This window comes from Phaenicophaeus curvirostris, chromosome 1 (genome assembly GCF_032191515.1).
Source record: "Phaenicophaeus curvirostris isolate KB17595 chromosome 1, BPBGC_Pcur_1.0, whole genome shotgun sequence".
Taxonomy (NCBI): Eukaryota; Metazoa; Chordata; class Aves; order Cuculiformes; family Cuculidae; genus Phaenicophaeus; species Phaenicophaeus curvirostris.
In genome coordinates, this window is record NC_091392.1 from 138,485,091 (window position 1) to 138,503,908 (window position 18,818).

Consider the following 18,818-nt stretch of genomic DNA (forward strand, 5'->3'; position numbering starts at 1 on the left):
ATGGGATCCAGGCTGTTTAAACCAGGACACCTTAAATGCAGACAAAGCCTTTTCAGCATTTCACAGATTAAGAAGCTGAGAGTGAAACGCTATTTGTTCCACCCCCTTTGGTATGACAATGTAAGGGAGAATTAATTTTTGTGTTAAGTTCTATCACATCTTTGACAAAATCGTCATTTCCTATGAAGTCTCCAGCAATGATGTTAATGCATTCTTTTTTTGGTCCTGGATACTGCCGCTTTATCCAGATTTTCAAGCATGGAAGACTCCGGAGTGTCATTTTCTTCAATGATCCAAAGGGGTGCACAAGAATATACCTTAAATTTTCAGTAAGGTTAATCCCTGCTACAAAGAATTCTTCTGTAACAAAAATCAGAAAGCAACACAATAAATATTCCTTGGAGGAGAATAGAAAATGTTTCAGTGTTACATTAACTCCAGATCTCATTTCTCTGGGAATTATTTTAATACTAACTATACAATCTTTCTGTATTGTTTCACTTCCCTAGAACTGTTTCTGGAGAGTCTTCTCTTGTCACAACTGCATTGCTTAGATATGCAATTACTGAAACCCAGCTCACTTATTGCACCATTCTAGTTCAGCTAAATTTATCTAAATTACTCATTGCAGACTAAAGGTTGCCCACTAGCTAGTCCTCCTTTGTGAATTGTTTGGGTTTGGTACAGGTTGCTTCCAATTGCTTAGCTTTCCCCATGGCGGACAGGAGCACAGGCTACACCTACACCAGCATTTTCCTTTGGCTGGGGACCTTGCTTTTGAAGCATTTTTTGCCTTCGTCACACCATGCATGCACATCACGGAGCTGCATCAGAGGTTATAAAATTAATTTCTTTCCGTTTAGACTACACAAGCATGCTTGAGCGCTGCTATTTCCTGACGTAGCTACAGCCTTTATGCACCATTCTCAAGGGTTTTTTTTTCCCACAACAGGGCTAGCATAATGCATTTCTCTCATCGTCAGCACTGCCTAAAGCAAGAAACACTGGATTGAGGAAGCAGTCACCTACTTGTGAGAAGGGCAGGACAGCACCATAGGATCATGCAAGTAAAGCAGGTGCTGTGATTTATGTAGTCTATGCACACACATACACCAACATATGTATTCCTATTTGTTTTACATGGCTGTACATACCCCTTGTTTCCTTGGAGCAACTCCCTGTGCTTACCTGGACGACCCATCCGCTTCATGTGCTCTAGATACTGAATAAGAGCACGAGTGGCAGTTTTGTTTCCCCACCAGTAAGGGATCGCAGGCCACAGCTCACAGTGTTCCACTACTTCCATGTCATCTTCGTAGGAGACTATCAGCTGATGGCCTCGCTGCCACATGGTCCGCAGTGTCGGCACCACCTACAGGCAAACGTGCTTAGGTTGAAGTCAACAACAGCAGCATTCCTGAAGTTCAAATAGTTGTGAGTGAAGCTGCCTTCGTAGAGAGGCACAGATTCACTTCAAATGGAGCTTTTAAACATACACCTGAAAATGTTGTTGGCTGGGTTACAAGCTGCAGTGGCAACAGCATCCACTTCAGCAGGTTCCTCCTTTCCTCAAACAATTCAGCTGTGGTAAAGTATGCAACTCAGCATCTCACACCTCTGCAACAAGAAAGCCCTCATTCATATACCACTGCTGTGTATTTGTTGGGAGAGGAAGACACAACCCATTTTTTGAAAGGAGGTAGTTGTGGGACAAAGCCCAACGCCCAAGCACAGGGACACGCACACAGAGAAGCAGGAATCGTTTTGGCTAGTGACTCACATTGATCCAAAGTTGTCGCTGTAGCCATTAATGAAAACTGAACTGCTTAAGGTTCAGTAAGACTAAGCGCAAGTCTTCAAGAAATATGTTAATTCTGATCTGTCCAATTGGAAAGTTTCTGAAATTGGGATGCTCCAGATGTTTTGAAGTAAGAGAATGGAAAACTTGAGTCAGAAACCTTCTCAGACAGACAGATGGGTTGAAACAGGTCTGTTAAATTTAGGTGTTTCGGTATCTTCCAGGTCTCAAAAGTTAACATTGGACAGAATTAAGGCCCTCAGATTAGTTTTATTTGCAAAACCAACATATTTAACAGTTATTGGGGGTTTTTTTGGTAGTTAAAAGTGGTCTGTTGCTTGTGAAAAGGAAATGGTGGCTTTATGATGTTCCAATTAACTTATTAATTAACAAGCCAGAGGCAGTTGAAGTTTTTTTATGTAAAGCTTTGAAGAGAGCCAAGGCTTGAATGAACATAGGAATCCCACTTGCTTCATCCAAGAAGCACGAGGCCCTGTTAGGTCAGAAAATACCACAAAATTAAGACACAACTACTCGGTGATCCGGTGGGTCTCTTCCAACCTGGTTATTCTGTGATTCTGTGAAACCACAACAATCGTGGTTGACAGAAGCCTTTGCTTTACACCAGCTGCCTTTCTAAAGCTGGGAACTGTCTTTAAAAGAGAAAAAAAAAAAAAGCAGGTGGGAAAAGAGATGACAACAACAACAAAGCTATCAGAAATGTGTACATGAGCACAGGTGCTCATTTTGCAAACAAAGCAGAAGTGAAACTGTAGATGTCTAACAAGGGATTTTTAAGCCCTAGTTATCGACATCAAAGGAAGACACCTTGAATAGTTAAGGCAATTAAAATTTTAAGCACAAGGTAACATTGTCACACTGTGGCCTGTGCCAGTACTACATACAGATCTGGACTTGGAGCAGTCACTTTGTAAATACTTCAACAGCTTTGTGCGACACCAGAGTTGCAGTCTTGAAAGACAGTAGATGGCAGATTATTTTAAATAAGTGAGCAAACACATGATTATTTGATGTTAAAACTGAATTTATGACTCTGAAGAAAACCACAGCTACCTAAGCTGCAATGATATCACCTGCAGAAATAGCAAGACCCATTGTGCTGGTCTTAGATCCCATAGAGATGAAGTCATAGAATCATTAAGGTTTGAAAAGACCTCTAAGATCATCAAGTCCAATCATCAACCCAGTAGCACCACGTCCTGAAATGCCACGTGTACATGCTTTTTAATCCCTCCAGGGAAGGAGACTCACCAACATCCCTGGCAGCCTGTTCCAATGCTTCACCATTCTTTCAGTAAAGAACTTTTTTTCCTAATAGCCAATCTAAACCTCCCCTGGCTTCCTGCTTGAGAGAAGTATTTGGCTTCTCTTTTTTCCAGTGCCCTTCCTCCCTCACTCTGGACAATTTCTCTTCAGAAATATTCTTCTTTCTTCAGTCAGGTAATCTCAAACTGTTTGTTCATCACCTTCATTCAAACTATCAGCAGCAGTTTGACCCTTTTGCAATTAAGAACATAGTTGTTCTTTTTTAATTTTTAAGGCGCTTGCCCACGTGTCTGAAAGCAAAATTGGACCATCTTCTCCAGCATTGTTCTGCTCCTTCATGACTTACACACTTAAGTTATTCGGGGAAACAATAAAACAGTGTCACTCAGGCCTTCAGTTATTCAGCTGAGGCTTGAATATTCAGAATCCCTTAGTTTTGCTGAGAATTGTTCTATTTTAACTTTGCTGTACAAAATGCTTTGAAATGGTAATACTTGCCCCTTACTGATACACCAGCTTCAAAGGCTGAATTCGAATCGCAAACAGGGTCGTCATTATCCTGTACCCCTCACATCTCCAGGGAAAACCCTCTGTTCCTGTGCATCTTTGAAATGTTAATTGTTTAACTGCTAAAAGCACCCACACCTCATAAAAAAAAAGGAGGAAGCTAAAAATTTCACTTCTAAAATCTAGCAAACAAATAATTTCTGATTATTTAAATTAAAGCTTTTAAGGAGGTTTGGGTGACTGAAAGCCTATTAGGCTGGTTAGAAGGTCAGCTCCAAAAAGTCAACGTGACCAGAAATGCACTGAGGACAGAGATGGTATTAAGAGGGACCTCAACAGGCTGGAGACATGGGCTGGCAGAAACCTCATGAAGCTCAAGAAAGCTAAATGGAAAGTCCTGCACCTGGATGGACTATTCCTATGCACCAGGACAGACTGGGGGCTGGTGACTAGAAAGCTGCTTTGCAGAAAAGGAAGCTTAACCTGTTTAGAATGGAGAAGACAAGACTATGGGCAAGTCTTACGGCTGCCCACAAACACCTAACGGGCAGATGTAGAGAAGATTCCTCTTTTGCTATGTGTCCTCGAGATGCAGAGCAAAAGGATGAAAGCAGACAGAAATTACAGCACGAGAAATTCTGATCAGATAGACAGAAAACACAATAACTGTGAGAGTGGTCAAACACTTGACCAAGCTGCCTAGCAAGGCTGTGGAACCTCCAGCCTCAGAGATATTCAGAAACAGAGAGCACACAGCCCAACGTAACTTTTAAGCTGGCCCTGCTTTGCGTGATTGGGTGGGACCAGATGACCTCCAGAGGCCACTTCAACCTAAACTACTTTAAATAGAATAAAAATTCTTTTATAATTACTGTTGTTATGAGGCAGAAAATGAACTCTTTCAATTCTATGAATATAGTATAGACTATTTATAAACATACACACCCTTTTTTTAAAAAAAAACTCAGGACCGTGGATGGCAACTGTGTCCTTACTGTTGTCCCACAACTCAACAGACATAAGAGTTGAATTTAATTCCCTCCTCCACACTATGAGATGTAGGTTTACTTTTACCTAATAAAACTGAGGAGGACAAGACCTCTCTCTGATGCAGCAAATGTTGCTTTTCCTAGGTTAAAAATACAGCAAAAGTAGAATATATCTAAAAATTTGGAATCATAGATCTCATTGTAACACATCATTCTTGATGAAGGAGGGAAAAGGGATCCATACTTACATTTCTGGGACAGAGTTTACACTGGAAAATCTCTTTTATACAGGCAATAAGGTGACGATGAAGTTTCTTGGTTAATCCATCAAAGTTTCTGCAGGCTAAGATAACAACTTCCTGGGGGTGAGTTTCCAACCACCGTAACACTTTGCACAGAATATCCTACAACAGAGAGTCACGGCAATTTAGAAAATCTTCTCTGCTATGCAGGGGAAAGGATATAAAACCAACAGAGCACTGATGGTTGGGTAGACTCACAATCACAATAATAGAAATCAGCGTGACAGTCCATCTGACAGCCTGCAAGGTGATCCAGAGAGATACACCCCAGGAAAACATACTTTCTACAGGTCTCTGCTTACTCACTGTGGATGTGGTTCTAGCACACTACACTTAACAGCTTCGTATTTCAATAATCTCCTGCTGCCTAGAGGTAGGTTCGCAGTAAACTCTTCTTCCAGAAATTCTTTAAGGACAAACAATGTATTAGCAGCAGACTCAAAACCAGGGAAAAGCTCTGTGCTTGTTTAAACATGACAGGATCCATTTTGCCCATTTGTTATGGGCAATGATAACTTCTTGAAGACCACATGTAGGTAGTCAGGCACTACATCTCATGGTTTACAGCAGCATGACAGTCACCATGAAATCTCAAGGCACGAAGGATTCAGACTCACAAGCACAGAACTTAAGTTTAGCTAGTTAGTCGACAACTGAAAAGCTGAACTAGCTGGCTGTGCCTGGCTGTACAGACCCCAGCAAATGGAAAGAAGATGTAAACTACTCCACAGTGACAGAGCACATGCAAAGACAATAGTTTCTTCACAGCAGCTGACAGCTGTTTGATCATGGGATCTACACTTGATTCTGTCTTTCAGAGAAATGCTTCTACCTCGGGGGAGGCGGGGGGAAAGTGTGTTTCTGTGATTTTATTAGGCTTTTAGTATCATCTTCTTTCTAATAAATTCCCTCCTTCCTTGGAAAACAGGGTTGCCCTGGGTAGCATCCTGGGATCACACAAGATAAAACCCAGAAACATCAGGCACTTGGTAAGGGGTGGGCAGTGGAGAGCAAGGCACAGCAGCTCCTGTAAGGAATTGATTGATGCTCCAATCGCGCTTGCAGCTGCTGCAACTAACTTCCAGCCCTGCTGATTTTCTCTGATTTGAAGTCCTTACATTAGAAAAACAAATAACCTCTTCAGAAAAGCTTTTACCAGCATTTTCATATTATGATGGCTCTCAAATAAAAGAAACAGCACTGTTTTCATAGCCATCCCAAAAGTTAGGACGATACCTGTACAGTAACGGTTGTGTAAACCATATGCACGAAGTACAAATTCATAGATGGATCATTAGCTTTGTGAGCAATCCTGAAATCCAGATATCTAACTCCGGCCTCAAGTTGCTCTGTTACAGTCAGCACCTGAAAGGTGAAACAGTAGACAAAGGTCCTGAGAGCCTGGAAGGGATTTGTTTCTTTAGTTTAGAAAGCTGAAAGAGATCTACAAAGTTAGCCCTATGACGTCTTTCACAGGTCTTTCATCTTTAAAATGGCATTGTATGGCAGCAAGTTGCAACTTATACAGCATATACTGACGACAAGAGGGATCCCAATTTCCTCATGGCGTATACTGCGAGTACAGATTAGATTAGTTTCAGACCTCTGCCTTTGTCATGTTCTGAAATTTGAAGATCCAGTAACCTGTGCATAAATACACCATTGCTCTTCAGAGGACTATTCATATGAAGAAAACCTGCAAGATCAGCACCCTAGAAATGCTGTATTTATTTTATTAGATCAAAGACTTTATTGTGGTTGTCTCTGTGGAGCTCCCCCCTCCTCAGAAGAAGGAAAAAAACAAAAATAGAAAAAAGTACAGGCTATTGTTCTCTTTCAGGGTAAAGTCTCTCTAAAAGTTTGAATGAACCTGTAGAAGTTGGGTGGATGAGGTGCTAAGAGGCATGGTTTAGAGGTGGATAGAAATGGTTGGACTCGATGATCCTGGGGGTCTTTTCCAATCTAGTGATTCTGTGATTCTAAGTCCTACAAAACAGAGATCCTCCTCTATTTCCAGTTCCCATAGAGCTCTTTTACTGGATTTGAGGGCTGAATGGGACAGACGATAAAGCTGAGTTTCTGGGGCAAGAAGTCCCAAATAATAAACCTCTTAATTATAAAGGCTCTTATTGCATAAGAAAATAGAATCAGTTCCAGTAAATAAATTTAAAGACTAATTTGTCTCCTTTCAGCCTACTATGGACAACACTTCTAGGTTTCAGAAAGCATACACCCTACTGATTTAAGTCAGAAAGGTTTCAACAAAAGCTAAATCAGTATAAGGTGTTGTGCTTGAATAACCACAATGCTGCTCAGTGCTGCAATCCCATACCAGACATCCAGGGCATGAGTGGAATTTACACACCTCATGTTAGCCATTGCTCAGGAAATATTTGAGCCTCTAGACTGACACCCATAACAGCCAGGACTTCAGCCAAGTACCGCCTCCTAGGCACTGGGCCATCCAGGAACCTGTGGGTCCTACCACCAGTAAGGCTCCTTGACCTCAGTTCTGGATACCAATGGGTGGAGACACCTCCTTGCAAAGATAACTCGAGCACCGCAAAGTTAAGGAGGAGCAGGACCGCAGCTGTGCCTCTTTCCCACCAGCTCCAGGCCACTTCCCGCTCTGCACAGTGGGTTCAGACCAGAAAATGACTATAATGACCTCATTGCTCTCTAACTACCTGAAAGGAGCTTGTAGAGAGGAGGGTGCTGGCCTCTTCTCCCAAGTGACAGGGGACAGGACAAGAGGGAATGGCCTCAAGCTCCGCCAGGGGAGGTTTAGGCTGGACATTAGGAAAAAATTTTTCACAGAAAGGGTCATTGGGCACTGGAACAGGCTGCCCAGGGAAGTGGTTGAGTCACCTTCCCTGGAGGTGTTTAAGGCACGGGTGGACGAGGCGCTGAGGGGCATGGTTTAGTGTTTGATAGGAATGGTTGGACTCGATGATCCAGTGGGTCTCTTCCAACCTGGTGATTCTATGATTCTATAATGGTGTAAGAAGTTTGTTTGTCACCAACAGGGTCACTTCACTGGCCAGCAACCCACAGGTTAGGAGGTATCTCTATCTTCTGTTGGCTCAAGTCCCAAAGAAAAACCCATCAACTCATCGCTGCATATTTGATACCTGGCAGCATTTAAGACTCCAGATTACCAGGGCTGCTTAAACACAAAAGAAGCCTAGGCATAGTTACTGCCATTTATTAATTATTCAGTTTTAATTTACTTATTATTAACTACTTCAATAAGAACAAAAGGGAAAAGACTTTTGGTACCTTTTTGGCACCAAAGAAAAGGGAAGTCTATCCTTTAGAAAAAGATCTTCAAATGCTCTAACTTAAATCATAATGTCTAATTTTGTCTTTAGCACACGCTTGTGAGGAACAAGCTTAATATTTAGTCATTCAAAAAAAATTAATTAGACCTTCTGTGAGGTACTACACCTTCCTCCTCTTAATCTTCATTAAAAAAAAAATCCCTTAACAGGATTTTTTGTCTGTGCTAGAGGGTGAAAATAACTTAGACAATAAAGATGGGGAAAACAACTGACATCTCACACAGCAGTGACAGTAAAAATGACAAATGTTACCTTATGAACAAAATACAAGAGAAAAATCTCTTTTGAGTGCAGTAATATTAAATGTTATTTATAATAACTATAAACGTGTAAAACAATGAGTTTCTAGTACCAAGCAGTCAGTTCTAAGCAACATTTTTGTCTGTGTATCATCCCTGCCTAAGTGCTTTTTCCCCACAAAAGAAGACCCAGTACATACAGCACCTCTCTCTTACCCTAAAAGCACAGTATCTCATGAGAGGGTGGATTTCTAGGCAGCAGGCTATTCCTTCGTTGTGTATGGGGCAGCGTGACCACTCCCAGCACTACAGCACAAGCTTCAACTTTGCCCAGACATGATGAAAGCACTAGGTAAGTTACCTGTGTTGTAGACCACTTCATGATAATGGGGTGCACAACGCAGGGCATACATTTGTTTAATAGCTTCACCACCTTGGATTCGTTGCCACTAACAGCAGAGTTTTTATCCAAGCAGTAGGTCATAGTGTCGTGACTCCCTGTAAAATACAAAATTAAGTGGAAATTTCCTCAAGCACCACAATATATGGTTACATTGTGTGCACACACCTGATGTGCCATCTCATTTCCAAATCACACACTTACATTGCCTGGCCACTTGGCAAAAAGGTGGGCTCTTCCACAGACACCACTCACCTGACATTAATAAGTTTGCCTGAAATCCTCATGGAAGGGAAGGCATTAAGACTTTTCAATATTTTTCAATAAAGCAGTACCCATCTAAACAGCACATTATTGTTGCTTGCCTCAAACTATAATGGCCTGTTTCAACTAGCATCTTCCAGCAAAATAGCTATCTTGATGTGAAAACCTGTTTTTTTTCAGTGAATAAAAGAGATGAAGGCTGACTTTATCTATAACTTATCCTGATTTCAGAGTCGTCCAAATGCAGGATTTCATACTCCAGTCCCATCACTTCTGCACAGGAAAATATGACTGAAAGTACAAATTTATCTTCTTACATGTCTGACTGGACGAAGTCCTAACTTCACACTTTAAGCATACCATAAATAGCTGATAAAAATGCTCTTCTGAACTAAACACCCACATTCCCTGCAAAAAACAATGCAAGAGGTGGGTGCTTGAAGGCTCCAGAGACAAATCCAACTCTAAGTTCACATGGGATAGATGGACAAGATCGATCTTTTACAGACTTGAAAATTACCCAACACTCTCCAGCACAGTGAATTACATTAGGGCAGGCTAAACATCAGAGCCAAGTACAGCCTGCACAAATATTAGACTTCTTGAGGTCTTAATAAATCTGACACGTCTTGCACCATGTTTAGATGAAACTCAATTGCAACTCCTAATCCCTCAGGACAGGCAGTCAGTGATTTTGCTAGCTCTTTCTGTTTATTATTTCTTCTAATTTAATAGAGTTTCAATAAGAAAAGCTAACAACTCAGTGAAGTGACTTGCAGAGACCTTCACAGAGTATCATTTGCGTATCACTTTGTTTTCTATGTCTTCTGTCAAACAAATTATTCACTGGTGCTAGGAACTGCTTTCTTGAATGGTCAGTCTTACTGGTGTCAATGTATCTTACTGGTGCCAATGTATCATGCTCTATGATTCTTTGACAAAAAGGACAAGATTGCATTTGAAATAAAGAAGATTCTTTGAGACTGTCAATAATAGTTCAATATCACACTACATTTTTTCACCTTTTAAAATCTGGTTTCTGCCTATTTTCCCCTATTAAATACAGAAACCAAGCTCATTGCAGATGGAAGACTGATAATGAGGGCATACAATCAAGGTTTTTTTCTTACAGATGCAGTCAAACCACTGAGTACCCATGGGCCAAATCCAAGTCTGAGGGAAGTGAATGGGATTCCTTTGATAGGCATTGCATCTACTGGTGCCAATCACCAAATGGATAGTGTCCTTTCACATAGGAGTCTTCTTGTGCTGTCAGTGAGTGACAGTAATGAAAGGAAGATGAGTAAATCCATGGCACAGTAAATATGATGCAAAGATAGTGAGCTAGCACCAAACCAGGTAGCTCCAGAGCTTAAAGCAATATCTCCCTGGCAGCACTCTGCTGAACCTGGTGCAAACACAATAGTAATTACTGAGACTTGCCTCTGTCTCCTTTTCGTGCTTTCAGAATGCATCTTCTCACCTTCCTTGCATTCCTTGTTGTCTTCTCTACCTGAGATAAGCCTCCATTTCCAAATTGGGCTTCCCTGAGTCACTGCTCCCTCTAAAAACCTGACAGAGCTGTCTTGACCTGCTTGGTCGTAATCTGCGTTTGTTCTGACCTGGGCTAGACCAGTTTTGTACATCAGCTGGATAGCCACCAAAATCTTCCAAGTTAATAGCCTGCAATGCTCTATAAAAGTCCTTCAGTGTTTGCTGAAATGGGCTTGTCTTCAACTATTCCTTTTTTTTTGTTCTCCATGCAGGCATATTCACAAGAACAGCAAACATCCACAAGAACAAGGGAAGAGCCAGGAATTCAAAGGCACACATCTCAGCTTTCTACAATGTCCAAGAAGCACCACTGTGAAAGGTTTTTAGAAGCAGCATGGTTCTTTTTCCACCAAAGAAAGCACTGAGCATGCTACTGACTTTTTGAAGGATTTTTGCAAGGAAGGGGAAGAAGCGAAAATAACCTGTGCTGCTTTCTATCCAAACTACCTGTCATATCTACAGGTGTGAGAGAAAACACAGGCTAGACTTTTCTTTAGTAACATTTTCATTGTGGAGGCAAAAGGAATCACTCAAGAGCTGACAGTCCTCCAGTGCCTCCCATGGTGGTAAAAACAGGTTCTCCCATAACTTCTTTGAACAGGAGGAAAAAAAACATCATCTATTCCAAGCAATAGAGAGAAGCAATAGTTTGTCCAAAGAAAGGCTAATTATAGCACACAGGTCTGAATGTAGTACCGATGGGGACACCAGCTATAGCACAGCTGGTTTTATCCACAGGATAAATCCTGTTTTAATATGTAGGACCACACAGAAAAGTCACACTCTACCTTAATAAAAACACATGATAATTAAAAATTCCCATCCTATTTTTTTTCATCCCTTCCCAGCCTCTTTTAAACAGTAAAAAGAAACAAATAAGAAGGTAAAATGTTATTCCTCTCCTTTTGGAACCATTTTATTATGTAGGAAGGGGCAAGAACATATTAGAAAACTCTCACCACATCCCAGATAAGCAAATGCTCACTGATCTGACAAGATGATGCACAATGACTGCAAATAAGTCCCTCTTTCTTTCTTTCCTTCCTTCAAAAAAAAAAATCCTTTTTCTCCCTCCCCCCTAAGAAACACCAGACATCACAGGCTAAAAGTATTCACATGCATGCACACATCACACAAACCCTTCACCCACACATTGACCCAAATAATAGAGAACCATCCTGAAATAGGACAAACAGGATGTCCCAGTGCTTAAATGACACGCTAACAAAACAACGGAGAACAAAAGTTAATCTTTACCTGGAAGAGCTAAATTATAGAGGGGAATATCCCAGAGCTTCTCCGGTAATCGCGACATCCACTGACCATTTTCATGGCACATGTGAATGGAGGTTTGCAAAAGGCCTTCCATTAGGGACAGATCTAGGACTTCATAGGACGTTCTGGGAGGTAAAAGGAAAAGAAAAAGAATAAACCATTGCATATACCGTTAAATTGTACCTGTGCAGAAGAGATTTATACATGCCATAAAATGTCAACCCTTCTCTCAGCTGCAGCAAAATGTCAAGAGTTTCTCAGCCACAACATACTCTGCTTTTGATAACACTGTCTCCCAGCAAAATGCCAAGGGAGGGCTCCAGCTTCAAGCTTGTAAATTGACCAACTGAAAGAAAAAATAGAGCCAAGACAAATATGTGCAGCTTGGTCGGTATGGAGAAATTACTGTCTACATTGCCTATTGCGACATTAAAAGGAGTAACCTATCTGCAGTGTGAAACAACGTCTGTTCCCTGACCCTGTGCAGCCCCGGGAGCACAGCAGCAGGACCGATGGCAGGACTAGGACAGGGGTTGAGTCTGCAACCCTCAGGCTCCTGGAGAACACTTGCCTTGGAGCATCGATTCAGCCGACACAACAATACCTCTATGAAAAGCCTTGACGGGGATGTCAGGACATGGGATTTTCAGATCACGCTAGCTTCTCGGATCAAAGGGGAAAATTTCTATTTTCTTATTTCTGGCTTTGAGAAGATCTCTTGAGGTCTGTTCTTATCAACCCTACAGGGCCCATTATCACAAGTTCTTCAGTTTCATCAGACTTTCCTGAAAACTACTCTAAACTGTTGTGCTTGGATACAAGTCCCTCTGGGATCTTCTGATAAATTTTTAACAATCATGCAGGAGTGCCAGTGGGTGAAACCCAGCTGAGAAAACATGGTCATCACCAGAGCCTACTAGAGTTATCATGTTCCTTTTTCATTTTATGTTCTCCTGGATGATGCAGAGTATTAAGATAAGATCTCCATGGGTTTCTTTTTTTCCCCCTTAGGATGCTCCTGAATTTTAAGTCGTGGTTTTGAGGATGAAAGCATTCCTTCTTTTCACTGTTTCCAAGGCTTTAACTATTTTTTTCACGGCTATTTAGTAGGCCACTTTCTTCTAGATCATGGCACAGCGATAACCAATATTAATATCACACCTTGCCTTTTAAAAAAGCTGCCACCATGAATGATTCCTTCCTGTTTGCTACAGCAATGGCAGTCAGATAGTTATTCATCCAGGTTTTGTGTTCTGCTAGACTTCCTCACTGGTCCCTGGTCCCATTTGCTGCATCTCAGCACACCCATTCTCAAGATTGCTTCCTCCTAAAATATTCCTTGGGTTGCTTTTAGGAGGTGGTTGGCTTTTTATGGATTTACAAGTAAGCCATACTGTTTACACAAAGAACATTTCCTTAAACATGGTGCAATAGATTTTTTTTTTTTTTGGCAGTCACATAGGGTCATCTGAAAGGCAGCTTTAGGGTCTGCATTCCTAAGTTGGCTGTACATACCACAAACGACAGATAAAATCTGCTTTTATGTCTGACAACACACGTAGCATCACTCATCCAGCCTGCCTTGCGGGGCCTTTGGTGTGGCTTTGACCTGGTCTCACTGAGTGTGGGCACCCCGGTAAGATAAGAATGGGACCATGTCGGCTGACGGAAATGCCCTGCCCACCCTGGCACAGTGACACAGCCTGCATGTATCCAACACGTAACCCGAGGCTCTCCTCCTGATGACAAGCAGCTGCCTCTGAAGTTATCCATAAGCAAAAGGCCATTGCACAAACAGGAAAGAAGTGGTTTAAACCCTCTCTTGCTCCTTTTGTCTCCTTATTTAAAAAAAATATAAAGCAGGTATTTTATGGGCCTAATACAAAGCCCAATGCAAAAATTCCTATGGTTATATTTAGGGGAAAATAAAAAGTGCAGATCTTTTTGTCCTGCATAAGCAAACAGTCTCTATACACCACATCTGGTATCCTTATTCTTAGAAATAAGTTCAGGTCTTGGGTTGATCAACTTATCCATCCTCTGTCTCTGCAATTTAACTTGCCAAACTTCTGACTCCTGCAGACCCCTCCCTCTGACAGGGGGGGGTCTGCAGCTATTCTTGCCCCCTTTTGCTGTGTTTTGTGCTTCCTCAGACTGCACACCACTGTTCACCCAGATCCACTCTGCTCCAGTCTATGTACCATGTAGCATCAGCGAGGGGGGGGTCCGCATACACTTAACACAACATGGCTATCCAGTTAGTTGCAAAAAATGGGATAGTCTTCCCCCTTCCCCGGCTCTGAAGATGAAAGGAGGTGTGAGGACGCAACACTCCAACGTACGGCAGCACTTAGTGTAGGTCCCATACACAGAGTAGAAACCTAAGTATAAACACAGGTTTTCCTCTCTTTCTTGGGATCAAGAGTCCTCTTTCCAGAGCCTTTGGGGCTGTCCAGTTCCTCTGTTCCGCAAAGACACTCATGCCCTGCCAAGTGGGCATGCAGAGAGGGCATGCCGCTCTCAAAAGTCAGCAGTGACCCTGTAAGCCCCACCAGCCAGCCACACTTTGGCCCACCACAATCTTGTTTACACCAAGAGCTCTCCCAGGATGAGTCCAAGGGTGCAGGTTTACCTGCTGCCAGCCCTCTTCTCACCATATGCTCTCACCACCTCGCTTAGGCCCGTGTGGGCACAGTCCCATAGCTACAGAAAACAAAGGTGGGTTTCTGCCATGCTAATCCCTTACTCCAGTTCATTATCAAGCCAGGACAGCCCAGCACTGGCCCACGTCGAGGAAGCCCCTGCAGATGCATCAAGCTCTGCTTTGTTGGGATATACCAACAGATGCCTCAGCATTGCCCTGCCAAAACCCACGGACAGCAGGTTCTCAGCTCAACACAAGCTGCCATCAACACCCCAATCTCTGCAGGACCAGAATACTTCATAAGGAGTGTCTTGTCAGGCCTGGGGAGAGCCAGCAGAGAGCAGAAACAGCAAGACCAAGCCGTGCTGCAGTCCTGCAAACACAGGCAGGTGAGCAGATCACATCTCATCCTCCTCCTCTCCTTTTCACCACCCTCCACAACACCCCGAGGTTGGGCATGGCAGCCACCAGGAGTGCACAGCAGGAGCAGCAGCACAGCTGTCTGCAAATCAAGTTCCATACAGAAGTGACTGGACCAGATTTTGGGCTGATCCCCCACGCAATACAAAGCGCTCGATGTTCACACCACCACATCCAAATTCAGCTCCTACCTTGTGTTTGAGATACGGTGTAGCCTTTAGGAAGAAACCGAGGCTTGCTTGGAGGAATGAAATTACAACTGTTAGCTACCACCTCTCATTGTGGAGAGGAGGGAGCTGACCTCTTCTCCCAAGCGACAGGTGATAGGACAAGGGGGAATAATGGCCTTAAGCTCCGCCAGGGGAGGTTCAGACTGGACATTAGGAAAAAATTCTTTCCCAAAAGGGTTATCAAGCAGGCTGTCCAGGGAGGTGGTTGAGTCACCATCCCTGGAGGTATTTAAAAGATGGGTAGATGAGGACATGGTTTAGTGGCAGATGAGAATGGTTGGACTCAATGATCCAAGAGGTCTTTTCCAACCTGGTGATTCTATGATTCCCCCTTCCAGTTGGACAAGTCCACCCTGCACACACTGTTGCCATGATTAACTATCCTTGCTCCCCTCACTCGCTCTGGCTTTCTGACCTAACCTTGGGTGGTCGGAGTGCAGGCAGCAATTACATTTTGAGGACTCTACAAGGACACAAACAATAAACAAGCAATAAAATGTGCGAAGCCACTAGAGAACATTGCCTTCTAACCTCAGGATGCTGAGAGAACTGGGTGGAATCTCATCAAACAGAATCATTACAGTTGGAAAAACCCTCTGAGATCATCAAGCCTCAGCCAGGTGATGCCCAAAGGCTGCTTTGCACGCGCGGACCATTCTGGAGCAATAAGTGTTAGCTAAACGCCACGCAGTTCCAGGAGGTGGACATAATTAATGAGTTTGACGATGACATAAGTAAAACACTCGCCGCAGCTGGCCCGGAAGCTAACAAGCACCACAGGAATTAGAGGAAACATCTGGACGAGAGCCACCAGCCCCCAGACTCAAGGGTGATGTCCCAGGAGAAGAGGTCCTGCCCGCACTGATGCCCGCATCCCACTGTCTCACCCTTCAGGGAGGTGGGACCGCTTCTCTCCCGTCCTTATCTAAAGGGTTTTACTTACTCCGACGAACTCCTTGGTTTCCATCTCAGCCCTTCCAGGGAGACTCTCTCCCCCCAGGCTCCCGGCACAAACCCCGCACGCTGGGCTGTCCCGCCCGGGTCAAGGGACCGCAGGGCTGAGGAGGGTGAAGGAGGGGCGAGAGAGATGAGGAAGGAGAAGGGTGGGTGGTTCTGGTTAAGCCTGAAAGGCACAGGTGAGCCGCTTAGTGGGGCTGCAGGTGTATTGCTGCGGGAGGGACCTGCAGGCAGGGGACGCGCCAAGGAGGGACAGGGAGGCACCGAGTCATAGCGTGTAACCATCACTCAACTGCGTTTCAAATCTATTAATAAAGAAAAAGCTACGTATATATGTGTGTAAATGCCTTGATTGCTTGCTTTGTCCAACAGATTTTCCATTTCTTCAGTTTCTAGAACACACAATTCTTTCCCTCCTCGTTACTTGTACTGCCCCTCATCCTCGCTCACATTTGTTACGGTACCTTGTAGAAAACTAGGCAAGCTCCTCAAAAAAGTGTGCTGTGTAAGGAAGCAGGAGGTAAATAGCAGAGTGAATGCTATATAGAGATAAATGTGCAAATCCTCGGTGCGCTTTTCAAAGCAGAGTGTCTCTTCAGTCTTCCCAGAGGCTTCTTGGTGTGGTGAGGAAGCTCCCCTGCTTCAGCAACCTGTTCCAAAATCACATTAAAATACACTGTTCCCTAAATAAAGAATGGTGAGCTAAAACTGAAATGGAAAAAAACATGATACAGAAGATTAATTTCTCTTTATCTTCCACAAGGCAGGATGTTGAGGCTCTGGAGCATGTCCAGAGAAGAGCAACAAAGCTGGTGAAAGGGCTGGAGAACAAATCCTACAAGGAGTGGCTGAGCTGAGGTTGTTTAGCCTTGAGAAGAGGAGGCTGAGGGGAGACCTTATTGCTCTCTACAACTACCTGAAAGGAGGTTGTGGAGAGGAGGGTGCTGGCCTCTTCTCCCAAGTGACAGGGGACAGGACAAGAGGGAATGGCCTCGAGCTCCACCAGGGGAGGTTCAGGCTTGACATCAGGAAAAAATATTTCACAGAAAGGGTCATTGGGCACTGGAACAGGCTGCCCAGGGAAGTGGTTGAGTCACCTTCCCTGGAGGTGTTTAAGGCATGGGTGGACGAGGTGCTGAGGGCCATGGTTTAGTGTTTGATAGGAATGGTTGGACTCGATGATCCGGTGGGTCTTTTCCAACCTGGTGATTCTATGATTCTATGATTCTCAGAGAGTCACCTGCAGCTGAACTGGAATCTGACTGCTACAGGATCATACCTCAATCAGGGAAAACTCAGAGTTGTGCTGCCGTATTGTGCTTCTTAATGCAAGGATGTATTTTCCAGATAATCCTTTTTCACTATCTTATTTTCACAGGAGTCAGAGCCAAAGGAGTAACAGTGTTCTTGTACAGGGCAAAACCTGCTGTGCCAACAACAGCAGCCAGACCAGCTAAACGCTGAGGCAACAGAGTCATTCCCGTTGGTGAGTTCCAGGTTAGTGGAGCTGCCTGGGCTTCAGGGTTCTGCCACAGCTGAGACTGCTGTTTATGTACCAACTTTTACCAAGCATCACAAAACTACCTGTAGGTTGATACAGAATAGACATGCAGCAGGTTGTAAAGCTAGGCACTAAAAGGACAAAATGCCAAAAGGGATGAAGTAGAGCAAAGGAGAAGGTAAGAAAGAAAAGATGCTATTTAAAGGTTGTGTGGTTTTGCACCACCATGACAGAAGGTAGTTGGGAACAGTTACAGAGATGTATGACTGTGGTCTTCATGGAATCATAGAATCATAGAATAGTTTTGGTTGGAAGGGACCTTAAAGATCATCTAGTTCCATCCCCCTGCAAATGAATGAAATAAATGGGGAAGGATTTCAAACAGAAAATTTAGGAAGAAAAATCAGGCAAAGTCAACTTTAATTCTTCATTTATTTAGAAAGTTAATACTAAGGAAGTGTGATAAAACAGCAGTCAAGTGGCCTCTGGATACAACCACAACAAATAAAGTACAGCCAGATGTGGTCTGGTCTTGTAAAGCAAACCTGTGTGAAGTCGTTGGGACTAGCAGGAAAATATGACTGTGGAAAGAAAAATTTAAAAGCTGGTTTTGTGTTGATTTGAAATGAATAACAGGAAACTCAAAAAGAACTGTGGAACTGAAATACCAAAATGCTTTATTCTGGAGGCATTACAACAAGACTTTACACCTTAGAAATGTGAAGTATCTGCTGACTGATGTGGAAACAATCTTGCATGTCTCACTTCAATTGATATACTCTATTAGAAAACCTCAAGCCCGCTCCAAACCTTCCTAATTCCCACCCTTTCAAGTCTTAGTCTGGGTCTCGGTTCTTCTTTGTTTGCACTGGAATTGCTACAGATGTCAAGAGAGTTGCTCCTGGTTTAGCCCCGAGATCACAATCTGTCTACAGGGATTTAGGAAGCCTATAAAATGAGGAATGACAGGAAATTAATCAGCAAGCAATTAAGCCCTGAATAAGCTTGTCTCCTGAGGAGGGGTCAAGGCAAGGATAGCGTTTAGCAATAATTGCAGAAAGAATGACAAGCAGATTTCCAGAGGAGGAAGCAGGGGGAAGCCTGAGATTT

General features: G+C 43.2%; 1 protein-coding gene across 2 annotated transcripts; it reads right to left on the bottom strand.

Annotated features, from left to right (window-relative positions):
- Positions 1 to 67: 67 nt before the first annotated feature.
- On the bottom strand, positions 68 to 16,268 carry PLCXD1 (phosphatidylinositol specific phospholipase C X domain containing 1). 2 transcript variants are annotated; one of them, XM_069875895.1, is made up of 7 exons: positions 16,194 to 16,268; positions 11,939 to 12,081; positions 8,825 to 8,961; positions 6,120 to 6,248; positions 4,830 to 4,985; positions 1,189 to 1,372; positions 68 to 360 (listed from the first exon to the last, which is right to left on the bottom strand). In XM_069875895.1, exons 2-7 carry the CDS (start codon positions 12,048 to 12,050, stop codon positions 68 to 70), a joined length of 1,011 nt encoding a protein of 336 aa, XP_069731996.1. In that variant the 5' UTR covers positions 12,051 to 12,081; positions 16,194 to 16,268. The 2 variants fall into 2 exon arrangements, with proteins under 2 accessions (XP_069731996.1, XP_069732004.1); XM_069875903.1 differs by lacking the exon at positions 16,194 to 16,268 and adding an exon at positions 12,165 to 13,168.
- Between the last annotated feature and the right edge of the window lie 2,550 nt (positions 16,269 to 18,818).

Coding starts and splice junctions, on each gene's coding strand:
- PLCXD1 (XM_069875895.1), bottom strand. CDS start 12,050: ATGGAAGGCCTTTTGCAAACCTCCATTCACATGTGCCATGAAAATGGT. Junction 8,962..11,938: donor CTATAATTTAGCTCTTCCAG/GTAAAGATTAAC, acceptor TGTATTTTACAG/GGAGTCACGACACTATGACC. Junction 6,249..8,824: donor TGAAGTGGTCTACAACACAG/GTAACTTACCTA, acceptor TTCACCTTTCAG/GTGCTGACTGTAACAGAGCA.